Source organism: Polistes dominula, unplaced genomic scaffold (assembly GCF_049000335.1).
Source record: "Polistes dominula isolate Pdom_NZ unplaced genomic scaffold, Pdom_raw_medaka contig_78, whole genome shotgun sequence".
Taxonomy (NCBI): domain Eukaryota; kingdom Metazoa; phylum Arthropoda; class Insecta; order Hymenoptera; family Vespidae; genus Polistes; species Polistes dominula.
The window spans coordinates 12,204-31,762 of record NW_028301042.1 but is presented as its reverse complement, the minus strand read 5'-3'; the positions used below and the strand labels follow the sequence as shown (position 1 = coordinate 31,762).

General features: G+C 30.6%; 2 protein-coding genes and 1 long non-coding RNA gene across 5 annotated transcripts; 1 reads left to right on the top strand and 2 right to left on the bottom strand.

Moving 5' to 3' along the window:
• Window positions 1–1,805: 1,805 nt before the first annotated feature.
• On the bottom strand, window positions 1,806–4,744 carry CSP2 (chemosensory protein 2). The gene is made up of 3 exons (XM_015332299.2): window positions 4,451–4,744; window positions 2,546–2,744; window positions 1,806–2,054 (listed from the first exon to the last, which is right to left on the bottom strand). The coding sequence occupies exons 1-3, from the start codon at window positions 4,466–4,468 to the stop codon at window positions 1,909–1,911; spliced, it is 363 nt and encodes a 120-aa protein (XP_015187785.2). The 5' UTR covers window positions 4,469–4,744; the 3' UTR covers window positions 1,806–1,908.
• Window positions 4,745–11,594: 6,850 nt separating this feature from the next.
• Window positions 11,595–16,683, top strand: pygo (pygopus family PHD finger). 2 transcript variants are annotated; one of them, XM_015332293.2, is made up of 5 exons: window positions 11,595–11,907; window positions 13,252–13,514; window positions 13,726–14,751; window positions 14,868–15,013; window positions 15,325–16,683. In XM_015332293.2, exons 2-5 carry the CDS (start codon window positions 13,299–13,301, stop codon window positions 15,443–15,445), a joined length of 1,509 nt encoding a protein of 502 aa, XP_015187779.1. In that variant the 5' UTR covers window positions 11,595–11,907; window positions 13,252–13,298; the 3' UTR covers window positions 15,446–16,683. The 2 variants fall into 2 exon arrangements, with proteins under 2 accessions (XP_015187779.1, XP_015187781.1); XM_015332295.2 differs by having other exon boundaries at window positions 13,198–13,514.
• Window positions 13,831–19,514, bottom strand: LOC107072401 (uncharacterized). Of its 2 annotated transcripts, none has more exons than XR_001476574.2 (4): window positions 19,389–19,514; window positions 19,157–19,304; window positions 19,021–19,089; window positions 13,831–13,972 (listed from the first exon to the last, which is right to left on the bottom strand). It is a non-coding gene; the product is annotated as an uncharacterized LOC107072401 (long non-coding RNA). The 2 variants fall into 2 exon arrangements; XR_001476573.2 differs by lacking the exon at window positions 13,831–13,972 and adding an exon at window positions 16,875–18,865.
• Window positions 19,515–19,559: the final 45 nt, after the last annotated feature.

Genomic DNA, 19,559 nt, shown 5'->3' with positions numbered 1-19,559 from the left:
GCAAAGCATAGCAAAGCAGATCGTATGGGTTGTGTTGAGATTACTGGCTTTATTGAACGATGTAGGCCACTTGTTCTCCTTCCTATATCGTCGTGTTCTAGTGTTGTCGTCTTCGTCAAGACCTACTTGACAGCTATGATGATGACAAACACCCATACTTATGCTAAATGCGTCTAAAGACATTTTTTCCTCTCCCTCTCTCTCCCTCTCTCTCTCTCTCTCTCATTGCTATCACGTAGCATATAAAGTGACAATTATAATAATAATAATAAGAAGAATAAAAGTAAAATTTGATCAATTTTCTATTCAACAAATTCTATTTCTAAGGTAGATCAATTTATACTTGTTCGTTTATTATGTGAAATCTTTTGTAGTTATCATCGTCGTGTTTTTTAACGATTTTTCACGATCGTATTCTTTTGACTTTTTTGTCTCTCTCCTTACTCTTAACGTCATCGGTAATTGAAAAACTTTTCTTTATTCAAGTTTCCATCGGAAATAAGAAAAATTGTTTCGGAGATAAAATACTTTTCTACAATTACGTATAAATTATAATACATTTATAATGAGCTATTACTTTCTAGTAAGTTCTCTTTTCTTTTGTCAGATATTAGAAATATATTAGTTATTAAAATATTAAAAAAGCAATAAATTTCTGACAAATGAAAAAACATAAGTATATTATTATGCATTATATAAAGTAAATATCCAGCACATTTTTCTTACGATTATAAATGACAAATACGCTCAACATGGCGCATTTATTTTTCGTCTTAAAAGCTTTATGCACGTGAGTACGCATAATTCTAGCATGCGTACTGTGTATCTATCCTGAATATAGTTGATATATTGTATATAGCAAATTTTCTATCATTTTGTAAAGTGGTCAAATCATTTTCATCAATACTCTATTACTTACCCGTATTATTCATGCTTATATATAGATATATTTGTATGTATATTTGACTGTAATTTACCTGTATACATATATTGGAGATATAAAACACAGATTGAAAGTTTCTTGATACAGAAAAAAAGAATGGTTAGAATGTGTGTTGTAAAAGGGAACGGAACAAATACATGGATAAATCGTTTGAAAAACGATCCTACCGAATCTATGGCAGATCAAACTTTTCAATCGTTCGTGCAGTTCGACATGCAAATATTTGTCGAAGTTTACAGGATTTGTACTCTCTCTACAACCGCAGTTAGAAATAAGAAGAAGAAGAAGAAGAAGTCATACGTTGCTTTAATATCGCGAACGCAATTGAAATCAAAAAAGCTCTTAATTTTTGATTACAAATTGTATGATCGAAAGCTTTCCTACGCGTGTATATTTTTTTTATTTTCTGCTTTCTTTCTTTGTTTTCATTTAATTAATTTCATTTTATATTGCAATTTGGGTTAATCGGTCAAAAAAAAGAATATCATATTACGCCTTGAAAATAATGAAAAATAAAAAAGAAAATACATATAGAACGCAATAAACGCTACTGCACTAGCTTTTTACCGAAACAGGAATAAAAAAAAAATATTATTCCATCGAGTAAATAGTAGCAATATTCCGCAATATTCTTTTTCCTATTTTTTTATTTTTATTTTTTGGCTTTTTTCGATGATTTATTTTCACGTCCAATAAATAAAATATATATATATATAATATATTATAATTAAAAGAAATAAATAAAAGAAATAAAAATAATGATCAATTAAATCAACAAAATCAAGGCTTTACGTTATTATTAATTGTCAACTCTAATTACCAACGAATCGATTATTAATGTATAAACGTAAAAAAAAGGAAAAAAGGGAAAAATCAATTAGACATTTATTAAAATTAATAAAAAGACTCAATTTTCGAGCGAATCAAGAGCGAGTTATTCTCATCTTATATATCATTTCGCAGGACTACGAAACACCAGCGTATTGCTGTACAACCTTTGACCATTCCTTCGGGAAGGATCTTTGAATGTGAGAAAAGACCTTCTTGATTTGACGCGTTTCCTCTGGGGTACATTGTGGACAGGAACCTCTCAAAACCAATGGTGCCAAACCTGGATATAAATAAGAATATTAATCATACACATATACATATATATATAATTATTTTCTTGTCGAGCAAACCAAACCATTTTTTAGATGAAAAATAGATAGATAGAAAGTAGTCGAATACCGGCTGGGGAGATTAACGTTTCTCTCGATAATCGAAATTGGGAATTTACTTGTCAATATAATGGACGATTTCGGTTTAATAATTAATCCGGTACAATTGGTAGGTACAATTGGTAGGTACAATTGGTAAGTTCGATTGGTGTGCTAACCATGTTCAATGCATCGTGAATTTGCAACTTTCATTCTACATCTTGCGTTATCGTTTCTTTACAAACATATTTTTATTTTATCTTCGGTATAACCCACAAATGAACACGTTTACGATGAAAGTTACGCTTTTATTTGAATAACGTAAGAAATATCGAGTTTTGTTAGTCTATTCTATTTTCTCAATAGAAAACGTTGAAATAGTTAAGTTGAAGTAAGGACATACTTTTCAAACGTCTTCCAACAGGATCGCAAGCCGCCTCGCCCAAAGCACACTTCAGTTGTCTTCTCAAATAACGTTGGTCGTTCAAAGCCATGTTTAGTTGGTCTTCGGAAACACGAGATCTTCCAAATTGTTCTTGCTCATTTGTCGATGATTGTGCGTTACACACGATTGCGTGTATACACATACAAAGTAAAATCATCTGCAACAATATTGTTAACAAAACAAACGCAATAATAAATCTTGATTAAATCATATCGCAAACATATGTATCTTATGTACATCTAAATTGAATAGCTACAATACACTTCTTCTTTTTTTTTCTTCTGTTTTTTTTTCTCCTTCTCTTTGTTCTTTCGATAGTTCGATTTTTCGTTTGAAAATCGCGTCATACTAAAAGCCATTTCTTTTTGATATTCCGTTCTAGTAATGTTTCCTCACCTGGCACTGGCGAGATATCAAGCAAGAGATCGCAAAAGGTATGAATAATAATGTTACGATATCGTCGATATAGGATGGTGGTGGTGGTGGTGGTGATGGTGGGGTACTTGGTGATCGGTTGGAATCGTTGCTTTAGCGCGCGGGCACAGACGTGCCGAAACTTAAACCGTCTCTTATTGCGCTACTTCCGAAAGCTATGAATTATACAGAACACGTCGTATACGCGATCGCGATATATAATACTTTTCTTCTTTTTTTCTTTCCTTTGTTATCGCACCTATTGTCAATGTATGCTATGAAGAAAAAAAAAGAACAAGACTAAACGCGAAATCAAAAAGTCTAATCAAATAGTTATTTGCAACAAGCTTGTTATTACATAACTCGAAATGCTATGTGGCATCGCAAGTAAGCGATATTTCAATATAATCATCAACACCAAAATAAAACACATTTATTATCATGATCAACGGAAAACAATGTATAGGGTATACGCATACATTCATTGCTTTGGCATTTTCTACGAAGCGTAACGAAAGTGCATACAAGTAAATAAGTATGTTACGACTTATGATCGATCGATCGATCAATATGTTTCCTTTACGAAAGAATAGCAAAAGAACATTTTTCTCTTGTGTGGTGTGTTAGGTAAATGTATCTATACAACGTTCTTTTGCCGTTAAACAATCGTCGAATGCTCGTAGATCTATCCTAGCTTATCTAAATATATACACAAATATGCATATAGGAAGGGAAATATATTTCTGATACGCGCGCGATAAATCGAACTATCGGTTGGAAATGCAAACACTTTCGATCTTTCGATCTTTCGATCTTTCGATCTTTCGATTTTACTATACAATAACACAATATTTATCGTCTTTCTATCGTACTATTTTCTCAAAACGTTCAGGAATATGTGATTCACTTGGAAACGTTTCCATGAATTTATTTTTCACACATTTCAAAGAAATACGTTTTTAAATAAATTCAAATGCGTCATGTATATACATATTATCAAACGCATTTCAATAATATTAATTCAATCCAAATGTTATAAATATTGATATATAATTTTTTTTTTGTTCTAAAATTGCATTCTTTTTATTCATTGAATGTTTAATAAATAATTTAATCAGAGAATAGGGCCAATTTGGTAAATAAATTCTGAAGTGATTAGAAAAAAGTTATATATACAAAATTCGAACATATATCTAACTGAAAAGGATCGATCCCATAGGGAAAAGAAATAAAGGAAGAACAACTACGAAACGAATTTTCTCGAGCGTGCCCTCGAACGTGTCCTCAAACGTGCCCTCAAACGTGCCCTCAAACGTGCCCTCCCTTGAGTAGAGAGAATAGGAGAAGGGTGTCCCCCTTGGGGAGGACCGAAACTTTAAATCACACATACATACACACACAAACGCGCACGCACACGTGCATTCTACCTGTTGCTCGTCCGTCACCCACCTTGATTGTCAAGCTCATTGCGGTACTCTTCTCTTCCAAATCTCTTACACTATCTTTTGTCTTATTTTTTTTTTTTATTTATTACTGCCGTTTAATCCTCTTTACAAAATTTACGTAAAAATCTGTTTAAAAATGTAATTCAATTTCAATTTGTTCCTCGCAATATTTTCACTACGCACGAATGATTTTAGCGAGGAATTTCGATTTTGGTCGATTCGTCTTTTGTCTTTTGCCTTTGTCTCTAACTTGACGTCCTTTCACTGTGAAATCTCAGAACGAACTGGCCCGAACGCTACGTCCACCCACTTTTCTCCTCCTTCTTGCTCGATAAATACGAAAGTGGCTACAACCGCGCTCATCTACGTCACACTCCTTAGGTGACGTTTACTTTACGATCTATCATTATTAATAATATTTTATTTTTTTATTCGTTACAAGACTAACGTAGAAGTAACGTAGAGAAGTACTTAATATTATCAAAGTTATGCGAAGAAACCTTTTTCTAAATATAATGATTACTTTCATATTCAGACGATCGATTCATTCATTGGAAACAAATATCAAGTATAAAAGCACTTTAAGAGTATTTTGTTTGTTCTCTTTCTATAATAGAATTTTGATCGTTCAAGCTGAAGCCTTGTCGTTCGTTCTCGTTAGGCTACATTGTTAGGTTACATCGTTAGGCTACATCGTTATGAGGCAAACTCTAACAAAATGAACAACCTCCTTTCCCTTCTTTTCCTTTTTAACATCTCGAGAAAACAAAAGTAACCAACTTGCTGAGTGTGAGTAAATTTTCAACAAGTTTCTCAACGTCGTAGAATCTACACTTTCCATTTTCGATGCTTTTACCATTTCTCTCTACTTATTTTATTTTCATCATTTTTTTTTTATTTCTCAGCTGTATTCTCCAAGAGTCCAAGAGGAGAAGAAGAGGAAAGGTGACAGTAGTGGCAAACGCCGATAAAGTAGCGGATTTAATAGACGATCGATGTGGCACACCCAACTCCTCGGTTCTTTTGCGTGTCCGAATGCTCAAAAGAGAAATCGGAGAGAAAGATACAAATCATCTCGAGATAGAGGGAGAAGGACTAACGGCTCTACGATATAATGCAAATACGACAAAATTTGATTCGTAATTACGAATAGAAGAACAATTACGTAATATAACAAATTATGATTATTTTTTTCAAACATTTTCAAACATTGTTTTTCTCGTTTGGCTCTGCAAAAAAAAAAAAAAGAAAAATATACAAATACATCGTATGGAGAATATATAGAATCCGACAAAGAGGATCAAGAGATAGAAATAGGAAGGAAAGCTAACGTAGTACAGTAGGGGAAAAATCGTACGTTGTATCGATAAAGATTACACGAACCGGATTCGTCGATCCACTTATAGCGCGTACGAGCTTTCGCGGGTGCCAAGGGAATTCCTCCTCCTCCTCCTCCTCCTCCTCCTCCCACTCTTCTTCATCCTTCACGTCATCGTTGTCGTCGTCTGCAACTGCAACTGCAACTGCCGTTCCTCCTCCTCTCGTCTGTTTCTTTTTTTTTCCCCCATCCTCTATCCGCGATTTTTCTTTTTTTTTTATTGTATATCGAAGCGCTACACTACTATACTGCACTATACAATAACGTATATAGGGTGAATCAATTACAATAAACAACTCGAATAACTACGTTATTTTTCGGTTTTTTTTATCCCCGAGGATTTTTGTCCGCAAAACTGAAAGAAAAACAAAACACAGAAATTATCAGGTGATAATAATTATTGACTCATCATATATACAAGATATATATATGTGTGTGTAAGCAAGCCACCCTTCGAACGGTCAATAGCATTCGGATCGTTCGCGCGAACCTAGCGAATTACGTTGCATCGTTCAGATAGGGAAAAAGGTTTACCCGAGAGACGACCAATAGGGTCGACCAATAGGGTCGACCAATAGGGTAGACCAACAGGGTCGTATCTCTCGACTGGTGTTAATTAGCGACTTTTAAGCTTCATTTATCTCTCTTAATTTTCCTTTTTTCCTACCTCTATTCGCCGTGTTTCATCTTTATTTACTCTTCTTTTTCATAATTGTTTATTTCGAATTTCGACGAATTATGACGAAACATCTACCAATTGTTTGCTTAGCTATTGCTCAACTTACAATTAATTTATTCACATTATATATAGTATCACAATTTCTAATTTATTCATTCATTTATTTCATTTATTTCATTTATTTCATTTGTTTGATTTATTCTTAACGTAGTAAAAAGAAATGTACTAGTTGTCTCTAAAGATTAATGTATTTACTTAATGTATTTCTCTAGATTTCTTCTGGATCCTTTTCATATACTTTTTCTTTCCCTATGGGATTAAAAGAATTCTAATGCAATTATGCGAAATTACAATAGCTTTATTTTAATCTTCTTGATTGCAATTTAATTGCATTTTGATGTTCCTCGCGAGGACGATGACATGCGGAAGAAAGGAAAGAAAGACAAAGAGAGTCCAGAAATATCTTCTTTCTTTCTCTCTTTCACCTTTTTCTCTAACTTTTAGGAAGGATAGAAAAATTGCAACGATCCCGTTGAAACATGTAATGCACCTTGTTAATGTTTTAAAAAAGAGATAGTGCAATTTATAAAGAAAAAAACGAATTTTACAAATTAAAGATTCGATCAAAGAAAATTCTTTTTTGTTGCTACACCTAATGGCATTTAACTTGTTAACACGTGCTTTTAATTGAAGTTCTACTCTTTTGGAGTACTTTTTTAAAATAATAAAAAAGGGATTGATGTAATCGCAGCTTAACATTTTTTATACGATATTTATTAATAAAAATGGGACCCAGTACAAAAGGAAGGATAATAAAATGTAAAGGAAAAAAACACGTATCTCGATCGATCAATCAGAACGCGTTTCCGGTTAATAACACGCTTTTATCGGATAAGAGTTTTTCTTTTGTTTCTTCTTTCTTTTTATATAATATTCTCTTTACTTTCTCCTGTTGATTTATTTTTCTTTTACCCTTATCTTGATGTTTTTTATTACATGCCTTAACTAAAATTTAATACCGAGGGAGAATATATTAAACAAGTACGGTAAAACAATCTCGAGTTTTGCGAAATATCGATAAAGACAAGAAGAATTTGCTGACCGAAGCAAATTATTTATTTATTTATTTTTTAAATACATAATTTTTTTATTCTACGTTTAACATACGTCTAAAGAAAAAGAAAAAAAGACGAAAAGAAAGAAAATAAATTCTAAGGTGAAAGTTCACGAGAACGTGTTACGTTCGAACGAACACATACTGGTTGCTGCTCGTTCAATGAAGAGAAAGTAGGAAAAGTCCGGTGGCTCTGCAAGGCTGAATGAATGAGAAAAAAGAGCGTTCGTTTCCCGGAAACGATTGCAGTTGGTACGAACATTCACCTCAAAGAAGAGAAAAAGAGAGAAAGAAAGAGAGAGAGAGAGAGAGAGAGAGAGAAAGAAAGATGCGCTTCGTAAAGCTAAGATGAGAACCGATTTTTATATACTTACGCTTCTATCCTGATAAATTGTTAACTCGATTGCGAAAAAAGACATTTACTTTTCCATAAAGATCAATCAATAACGATATCGATATCGATATCGATATCGATATCCTTCATGAATTTGCTATAATTTTAGGTTTGACCGCGTGAAATCCAGCAGTATTTGATCGAATAGAACAGTGATGATTAAAATGAACAAAATAAGATCTCTCTCTCTCTCTCTCTCTTTCGTGGAAGAAGGATCGAACGATCGTCATGAAGCGAACAGAAATGGTACGTGGCAATCGACGAACGTGATGCAAATGAATTCCGCAAACACGACCCTTCCTGCTATAGTACTACTATACCTACGTATACTACAGACCAGGCCACAAACAAAAACAGTGTGTGCCAATCAATCCACCGTATATGCGTGTCCTGAATAAGAAACACTCGATTTGCACAAATTATAGGAAAGCCGACAGCATCGAAGCTTTCAACCTAGCTTTTCCTAGTACTGTAACTGAAAGAGTGAGAATAACAATGGTAGAGACATAGAGATAGAGACAGATAGGAAAAGAGAGATTGTTTAACATCCTTTTCAATGTGGTTGCTGTCATCGTCCTTGTTGTAATGTAACCAACGTTGATTCTTGCTCACAATAAACACAAAATGAACCCCCTTTCTATTTACACCCCCTAGCTCTCTCTCTCTCTCTCTCTCTATCTCTCTCTCTCTATCTTACTTAACTCTATCGCTATTTCTATTTCTCTATATATTTCTCTATCTCTATCTGCCTATTTTTTTTCTCTTTCTGACTTATATACGTCCAAACAGATATGTCACGTTTTTCTCGCTTCTATACACAACGTAATTACATCCACCAGGAAATATATAATAATAGATTTGATTGGATTCTGGGATTCGATTTAATATTGAAAATCGAAGTGTTTGTATGTTCATGAAATTTATCGAAACCAAGAGAGAGAGAGAGAGTCAGATAGATCGTATGTAAAATTTAAATAAGAAATTTTGCATCTATCAAAAAATTATCTTTCGCGTAAAAAGAAAAAGAATAAAAAATAATGTAAAAAAAAATAAAAACTCTCTATATATAAATTCGTAGCGAAGACTTCCCTATGATCTCTACTTGATAAACTTAAGAAACTGGTTTTTCATGTTACAAGTGCTTCTCTCACAATACGTGAAAGCGTCGATAGAAAGCAGCAATCGAATATAAGTAACTGTGTAAGGTACACAGTTATGTATATATATATATATATATATATATACAACACAACCTGCACGCGCAAGAGTGTGCGAACTCATGATCATTACTTTGAAAACTTTCTACACTTTTTTCGACTTATTTTCTTTTAAATACATCCGTCAATCATTGCTAATAACAATTTATTTGCCAATAATATAATCAACTATAGTATATAACAATCATATGTTCAATAAATATTATTATAATTATTACCAACATTTTATACAAATTAAAAATAAAATAAAAAGGGAAAAAAATGTGAATGGAGTAAAAAACATAATACAATCAGATATGAATTATCTGTATAACAAAATCGATTGGACGTAGACACATGTGCATTTCTCTATAAAACATTTCCATATTTCTAATTCTTTGTTAATGCGTAGGGAAATTTAGCGTTATAAAAATGTTTTGCAAGCTTCGAGTTTATAGTATACAAATAAAAAACAAAACAAGACAATTGTAAAGAACATGAGCAAACAAAAAATCCCACAGAGAGAATAAATTGCATCTCTTTTTAAGTTTATTGGATGATTATTCTTGTTGAGAAGATATTCATGATGCATGGTAACTCTTTTATCTCGATTTTGAAAAACTACAAAAATATGAGAGAGAAAGACACATATAGATATATGTGTTCATATAATATATTTACACATATGACTCAATTCAAAGATAACAGCACACACATACCCTTGCTTTATATCGAACATGACAATTCGCTTCTGTTATATTTTACGATAATTCAAGCTCGTTAAATCCTAATGGAAGATGGCAGAGAGGTGAAACAGCGTAATTACAGTTTTGGAAACTATATTACCTTCTATGTTAGGATGTATACCTACATAGAAAGAGAGAGAGAGATTCACAGATGCATCTATAGATATATACATTTATTATATATATATATATATATATATATATATATGTGTGTGGGTGTGTGGGTGGATGCGCGCGTGTATTTATGTATATGTATATGTATATGTGTATTTATATCTGAGAACTGAGAACTATCTGTCCACGGTTGGATGTACACATGAAGCTCCGTTTTCCAGTTGTTGAACCCTACTAACTTGGATAATGTAACTCAAACACATTTCGAGTGACGTGTACAAGCATCTAGCTAACCGAGTCTCTTTAAGCAAACGAAACACGCGTAGAAGTCGTGTTCAAAAAATAAATTTATTATGTGTAGTAATAATATATATATATACATATATATATATATATATATACATATATTTTGTTTATCTTATTAAAAGTTCATATCTTGTTTCCAATACTCATTAATGAATAATTTTCTAATCACATATCCAATCTTATTATGTGTTTATTAAACACATATTTTTCCTTTTATGTCATTGTAAAAACATGAGAGATTAACTTAATAAGGGAAAGAGTAGGAAAAAATAATAAATAAATAAATGAAATGAAAATGAATATATTTATCTCACGTAATACGGCATTCTCATATTTATTTCAACGAAATCAAGGGATGCATCAGAACGTTTAATGAAAATTTCATTTCGTTTCATTTCGATTTAATTGAGCGCACGATCAACATTTTTTTTCTTCATATTTTTTCATATTTATTTATTTATTTTTTATACTTAAGATCGATATTTTACCGTACCATTATCAAAATAGAACGGAAGAAAATTAATGAATCGTTACGGTAGTCCAAACTTTTGTTAAAAAAATTTTATATACGCCTGGACGATTAATATCTGTTGACGTTTCAAGTCATAACAGATTTTGTTTCCTAACAAAGTCCCTAGATAGATATTGTAGAAGTTGGAAACGAGGAAGCAAATTTTCATTATTTTCAACATTTCAAGTATACAAATACAAAATATACGAAAAATCTTTATATATGTTTTACCGAAAAAGTAAGTATATAGTAACTCTTGCTTACGATGAATATTTAAATAATCTATACATATATCTATATACAATTATCTTTACATATTTATCTATTATCTTCTTAAGATAGAGTGTATCATATTATACTGATTTAACTCGACACATCGATAATGTTCGATTGTGCATATATCGATATGTATCTAATGTATCGACAATGCAGTTTTCTATTTATCTGATAATTTCATAAAAATATAAAAATATCTTCAAAATAAATAATAAATGACTTATAATTTAATTAAATAAAAAATACATTTTAATATACTTTAATATGTTTTCTAATAAATGTTATTTATTAAAAAATATGTTTTTAAGTAACATCACGTATACTTGAAAATATATGAGAGTGTCATCTAACGGTAAACGATAGTTATTACGTAGCTGCATAGCAGCAAGGTTTTAAGTACGCATGCGCAGACGATGCAACACGCATACAAATGCAAGTTATGTGTACGTAAGCGAACGCAACAATGGCGATCTAAAGAACTAGCGTGCGCTTTTTCATTAAATATAATTTGACATTACGATTAGTGTTTACGCTACCTCCATACGTATATTGAAGAAGTTAATGTTCGTTAGTGTTCAAGTAAACTATGTGATTAATAGGAAAACATAAATAGAAAATAAAAGACTAGTAAATTGTCTCTGATAAAAATTAGTTTTAATCTTACCACACGAATCCATGGTGTTGGTTTTTGGTGAAAAAACGCATAAGCCATGTATACAACCATATCGCACGAACTTTAACACACTGGTAAGTAATAACGTTTTCATTATATGCACATAGAATGCACATTATTTTCTTAAATAGATCTTTATTTATACGCGAAGAGTCAACCGTAGTTAATGCTATGAAAAAATGTGTAGGTTAGGTTAGATTGAGACATTGGCATCTATGCATAGTTTTGTTTTTCTTCTTTTTACTTTCACAGTGCTTTTATATTGTTTTAAAATCATATTTATTAATACTATTAAACGCGTCTTCTTAGTTACACGTTATTATTATTATTATTATTATTATTATTATTATCATTGTTATTATATTATTATTATTATTATTATTATAATCTACCCCGTGGGTAATTATTATTATTATTAGTATTATTGTTGTTGTTTTTGTTGTTGTTGTTGTTGTTGTTGTTTTTATCAACTTTATTAAGAATGTTTTTTCATCAATTAACTTAGAAATAATAAAAGAGTTATCATTTATTTACATAGTACATGTGTACGTGTATACGTGTGCGTCTGCGCGGTCGCGTGTATGTCCCCTGTTGTCCTGTGTGCCTGTGTATTTAGAATAAAATTATTACTAATATGTTCACACATATCATTACTAGATGCCTGCCAATCGATGCTCCTTTCAGATTAGCTTTATTAATATTATTGGTCAGATTTAAATCGCATTTTTTAATTTAATATTACCAATACTTCACAATTTTATGTTTATTCCAAATTTTTTTGTCTCCATTAGTATACTTCATAGTTTTTCCTTTTATGGAAAAAACATGTTAAAAACAGTAAAAAAAAGTTCGTACAAATGTATCTTACTTGACTTCATTGAAAAATTCCAGCAATTTCTGCATTACAATAATTCTCAATAGTTCATCTTCATAAAGGTTCATGCTCAAAATGATTACCTTAAGTTCTTATCTGAATTTCCAGTTGTATCATAGATTCCACAGTATTTTCGCAATTTCAACTAATGCTTTGAATCTGTTATCAGCCTTCTTGTTTATATCCTCAAAGTTTTTCACAATGCTGACAATGAGTGTTGAATGCACAATTTTTTTCGAATGAAAAGACCTCAAATAAAAATCTAATTACGTCTTTGTAATTTTTAATGCTGAGCGTTGAAATTAAACTGATTAAACTGAAATGACCTGAAACTTAATTAAATTAACAGAATGAGTAGTAACATTAATGAGGATAAGAAATATTTACAAGACTTAAAGTGCATTATTTATAATTACAAACTGAGAATGATCATTTTGAGAAGATCAAATAGGACACACATGTTTATATGAACTTATTTTTATCATTTTAGATATCTGTGTTACACACATCCTGTATATTAAATTGGAATAAAAATAATTTATAGTGGTGCTCTCGTACGGCATGATAAAATAAGGGAAGAGAACGAAGGAGATGAGCCACAACATTGCAGGCATGCCACCCTTTGCGAGGATGCCTTTGGGGGGTATGGGAATGGGTGTGAGCATGGGTCCTAGTAACCCGCATCCTGAAAATTCTGCTCACCCCCATCCTCCGCCACCACCACCTGCCGGTGCCAATCCTAAGAAAAAAAGGCGTACCAATGCCAACGTAGCACAGCCACCCCCGCAACAACCTCCATCTGCACAGGTATGACTATTCGTTTATAGATATATTAATCCAACAATAACTATAATATCCAACTTAACGCATTTGAGATAAACAATGTATATTGCTACTAAATATGCTATTAAATATTATATTTTAATACGAATGTCTTTAAGAGATTTATCTATAATTAATTGTGTAAAATTAAAGAATCATTCCTTAGTATTTTATTATTTTGTTTACTTTATTATAGGATTTATTACCACCACCTTTAAGTGGTTATGGGGATACAATAGTGGCAAGTAATCCATTTGACGATACGCCACCGCAAACTACTCAGAGTCCAATGATGCATGGTGGTCCACCGCATATGCATCCCCACCATCCTCATCATATGGGTGGACCGCCAATGCGTGGTATGAGTCCTCTTACTTCTATCGGTGGTATGAGTCCTATGATGCCGCATAATATGGGTAGTATGAGTCCGATGGGTAATTCACCTATGACAAATCATATCAATCATATGGGTGGTATGTCACCTATGAATCATGCGCCTATAGGCGGTATAAGTCCTATGAATAATATGGGACCAAACATGCCGCCTGGCCCTATGAATTCCATAAACAATCATATGAATATGAGTCATATGGGAAATTCTCAATTAAGTGGTCCACCTATGGGTAGTCCGATGAATAACATGAACAGTGGGCCTATGGGTAGTCCTATGAATAATATGGGACATAGTATGGGAAGTCCTATGGGAGGTCCATTGGGGTCGCCGATGAACACCATGGGTGGATCGAATCATATGCAAAATGGACCAATGAACATGAACAATATGAATAGTCATCTACCACCTAATAGTCCTTTAAATGGTCCATCTATAAACAATGTCAATGTTAACAGTCCATTAGGACACAATGGATCTCAACCACATCCAAATCATATGGGAAATAATCTTAATAATATAGGAAGACCTATGAATGGTCCTATGACCACCATGAGTTCGATGGTCTCTAATAATATAAATATGAGTGGGCCAAGTCAAATGAACAATATTAATATGGGTGGACCACCAATGAACAGTATGTCTAATATGAATATGAGCCATCATAATCAAATGGGACATATGCAAGGACCAATGGGTACTATTTCTAGCAATATAGGAGGTGGTCCGCCTATGGGTCATACTATCAATATGGGAGGATCTATGCCGCCTCATGGATTTCAAGGCCCACCAGGAATGGGTCCTAAGCCAATGCCTGTCTCTGCGGGAAAAGTAAGTATCTCGTCATTTAATAACGAATAAATTATAATTCATTCATCTCTTATCTTATTTTATTACTAAATATTTTCTTATCATTTAAGATACATTAATTGTTAATACTTGTGTAGATATATCCTCCGGATCAAGCTATGGTATTTAACCCACAAAATCCTAATGCACCGCCAATTTATCCCTGTGGAGTTTGCCATAAAGAAGTACACGACAACGATCAAGCTATTCCTTGCGAATCTGGTTGTAATTTTTGGTTTCACAGGTATATTTCATTATTATTATTATTATTATTATTGTATTTTATATTGTTCTGATCAAACCAATTAACTAATCATAGTAAACATTAATTCTTTGCAATATGATTTCACTGCTGAGCTTTGCGTTTTATGTTTGATGATTATGTTTGATTTGATATTTTGTATTTCTTATATTTGCGTTACCACAAAGCCTATTATAATCGTTGTTGTAGTACCAGGGGGATTAAAACATATCGATAGATTTTTTTTCTTTTTTTTTTTTACAAAATTATAAAATAAAAAAATAAAATTAAATATTATAATTATCATATTTCAGAGGATGCACAGGGTTATCAGAGACAGCCTATCAACTATTAACTGCTGAAATTTACGCCGAGTGGGTGTGTGATAAGTGCTTGCAATCGAAAAGCATACCTTTGGTTAAGTTTAAACCATAACACTTCTTGACCCGTCGTATATGCGACGCACGAGTGACTCTTTGTTAGCGTTTACACTTTGTACACGCACACACATACACGTACGCGTGCGATTGCACACATACAAGCACACACATATACACAAAACACGCAAATACACGAAATACATGCATACAATAAACGTCGTCTACTGATGCAGACGTTAAGTCCTGCATAAATATAAACATACGCTGTTTGTTAATAACTTAGTTTTAACTTGTTGAAAATATTAGGGAAAGTGGATTCTACAAACTTTTGAAACGAAATCACATCGAAAGTTTATAGAAATCAAAAAGAATGGAAAGAAGAAAAACACAAAAAAAAATAATTATTACAACCAATTAAAAAGTTGGATTTGGAATTTTAATATCTGTTTCATGATATAAGTTAATTTGCCTATATATATATGTTTACGTATATGTATATGTATATATACATAGGCCAATATATATATATATATATATATTTTTTATTTTAATTTATATTATTCTATAATCAAACTTATTAAAATCTTTTAAATATAAAAATACAACTGTTTCATAACGATTTGGAACGCTTATCATATACGCTTATATATATATGTATATATATATATATATATATATATATATACGTATATGTAAAGAGGAAAAAGAAAAATTTCAGATTTAAGAAACGTGATAAAAATAATGAATTATCAAAGTGAAGATTTTTTATTATTGAGGCCCTTGAAACCCTTTCTCCTAACAGCAATTAATAAAATACTACGTTTTCAAATGAAATGTTATCTAAATGCATAATATAAGAATTTATAATTATAACAGTGACGATACAAATACAGTAATTGTTTATAAAGAGAAAACGAAAAATGAGAAAAAAATGTCTATTACTAATAACGGGTACTGCATTATTTTTAACAAAGGTATGCATTATTGTAGGCAAACTGTTGTCCTGTGTTTATAACAATTGTTATATTATTATTATTATTATTATTATTATTATTATTATTATTATCATTACCATTATCATTGTCATTATCATTATCATTATCATTATCATTATCATTATCATTATTGTCTATTGATATTTAGATAAATATATAAAAATAATAATGATTTTTTAGTTTCTATGTGTAAATTTCTTTAAAACGGTTGATTTTTGTACGACATAATTTGTATATAAAATAGGTTTGATTTACATGGAAACACTAATTTCCATTCGCGTTGACTTTTGAAATCCTTTTTCTTCTTTTTTAGAAGACAATAGAAAATAGTAAATAAATAAAATTATAGTACCCATTTTTTTATTAAGGAAATTTTAATCGACAGTAATAATTTTTCTATTTTTTCTTGTATATGTATCAATACGTCCACTTTATTGTTTTAAAAAACGTGTTTGAGAGAGAAAAAAAAACGAGTTGAACTTGTGTACGTCTTTTATTTGACTGATTTATCTAGTTTAATTTTGTTTTAATATGTAATAAACAATGTAAGCTACAAATTTGAAACTACAAAGTTAATAATGCATTTTAAAATTAAATACTAGATAAAAGAAAAATAAAAGAAAATAAAAATATTTTGTACAAATTAAAAACTTGATGGTAGTATAGAAATAAATTTTAGAAATAAGTACGATTACAGTAATTTTTATTTTTTATTTTTAACGGAAAATAAAACAACATCGTGAACTATAAGAAAAAAAAATGAAAAAGAAATGTTTGTTTTCTCTCAAACAAAATAAATATCTTGTTATTAAGATTAAATACACATAATCTCGAACAGCATTTGTGCATAATATACATTTAATGTTAATAAAATAGCTATAGTAATAGTATTATAATCCATATATATATATATGGTGCTTAAGAATAATCGATCATCGATTGTAATTTAAATCATTATGGCAAGAAAAATTGTGCCATTGTTCTTATATTTATTTTTCAATTAATTTTTTATATTTGATAATATATAAGTACATAACGTAAAATAATTAACAATAGAAGCGAATCAAATGAATTTTTGTTTAATTTTAAATTATTCTAATTTTGTAGGAATAATGAATTAATTTTATTGCATAGTTCGAATCGATATAATATTATTTGAACATTTGTTTCGTTGTATCAATATTAGGCAATTATTATTCTCACTTGCACAATTTGATATAAAAAAATAAATGAAAACATGCGTATACGATCAGGGTTAAATTATCAATACCAGTATCAAAAATTATACCACGATTGATCATCATTATCACCTTTCTCTGATTCTACGATTAAAGAAAACAAAAAAAAAATAATAATAATAATAATAATAAAATAATAAAACGTTTCGAACGCGTGTTTGTCTGTGCTAAATTTGTTCTTAATTGTTTTTTTCAAACATATTAATTATTTAATTATTATATATGAATATATAACCGAACAGAACTGATAATAAAAATAAAGAAATAATATAAATTAAAATAAATAGATAAAAAATAGTGTAAGAAAATACTTGAAATTCAAACGTAAACGTAAACGTGTAAAACTTAAGGGAAATGAAATGAAAAGAGAGAGAGAGAGAGAGAGAGAGAGAGAGAAAGAGAGAAAGAGTAAGGATTGTATAGTTTTTTATATGTATATGAAAAAATATAGCCAGTTATCACGTTTCTATTTAAAAAAAAAAGCCTGTATTAAGCGGAATTGAAACGAGAAATAAATACAAACAAGAATAAAAATACATTTTAGCATAAAAATTGTTATTATTTTTTAATAATTATTATTTCCGCATAATACACGCATTTAAGCTTGTTTTATTTTAATAATCGATGTTTCTTTTTATTATTTTGTATTTATTTCTTTTCGGACAATGATTAAATGCTAATCATTTTAAACATAAGGCACAGGATCGTATTATGTTATTATAATACATAAATACTCATATTAGTACTGCAACGAATAGAATTATTAATCTCTTTGTATGTTATTTTAAATTTTGTTTGTCTTAATTACGTAAATTTGAATCTACGCATATATGGAACGATCTCGTTCGGTTATACACAAATTTTGTTTTTAAACTAATCGTAAATAGGGGATTAAGCTGATCGCATATCTGCACCTACGTACATATTACACATACATTTATATACATAAATACATAACTAAATGCATCGTTGTATATTTATACAAATTATATCTTGTTTATTTAAAAAAAATTTTTTTTTAATCTAAAATGAATCAATAACGAGCAAAAAAACAATATTTTATAATGGATCTATCGCACGATATCGCTTAATCCCCCATCCTTACCCCTACTCTCATAATAAATCAAGCTCACTTTATATACCATCTCGGTTCCAAGATCTCCTGAACATTGACGTTGACTGTTCATAGACGTCACTATGAACATACAACATAATACACTACCCTTGTAGAGTAGGGTATTTCTGAAAAGTTCGTAGGGTAGAAGTTAATAACTGATTCCTACAACAAGGGAGGTAAACTGGAAGTGTCTACTCATTACTATCAAGAATGATATGAAGAATCCAACAATATTGCAACAATGAAAGATTTTTGAATGTACTGTTTTTATTATACTTACACTTGGAAGAAACCATATGCAGCAATATTCTATCAAAAGATTAGCAGAAGGAATGCATCCTAGTTATCACTAATTAGAAAAACAAAAGGCAATTACATTATATTAGAAAATTCTATTCTTGTACAAAATCTTTTACCAGGTTTTCTAAACGATGATGGAAGATATTATTGTTCATCGACTGCCAAGAAAAATTTATGTATTTATATAAATTAATATCTTCCTTGCTAAGAATTCCATGTGAATTATTATGTGAATAGAATGCAGCTGTTCTGACTAAAAATAATCTAGACAATAATATGTTAGAGGCAAATATAATAATTTTGTTAGAAGAAGAGGTAAATATTATAATACTATTAAAATAAACTTACTTTTATCATATAATAATTGAATGGGGAGTTGCATTTATTTTTAATCAATTAATAAAAACATATAGTGTGTGCGTTAACTATATTTTATTACCGACTGGTAAAATGTGTATCGCCACCTATCGGTACTAGATATTACTTCACTGTACCGACTAGTAAATTTAGGCTGCCATC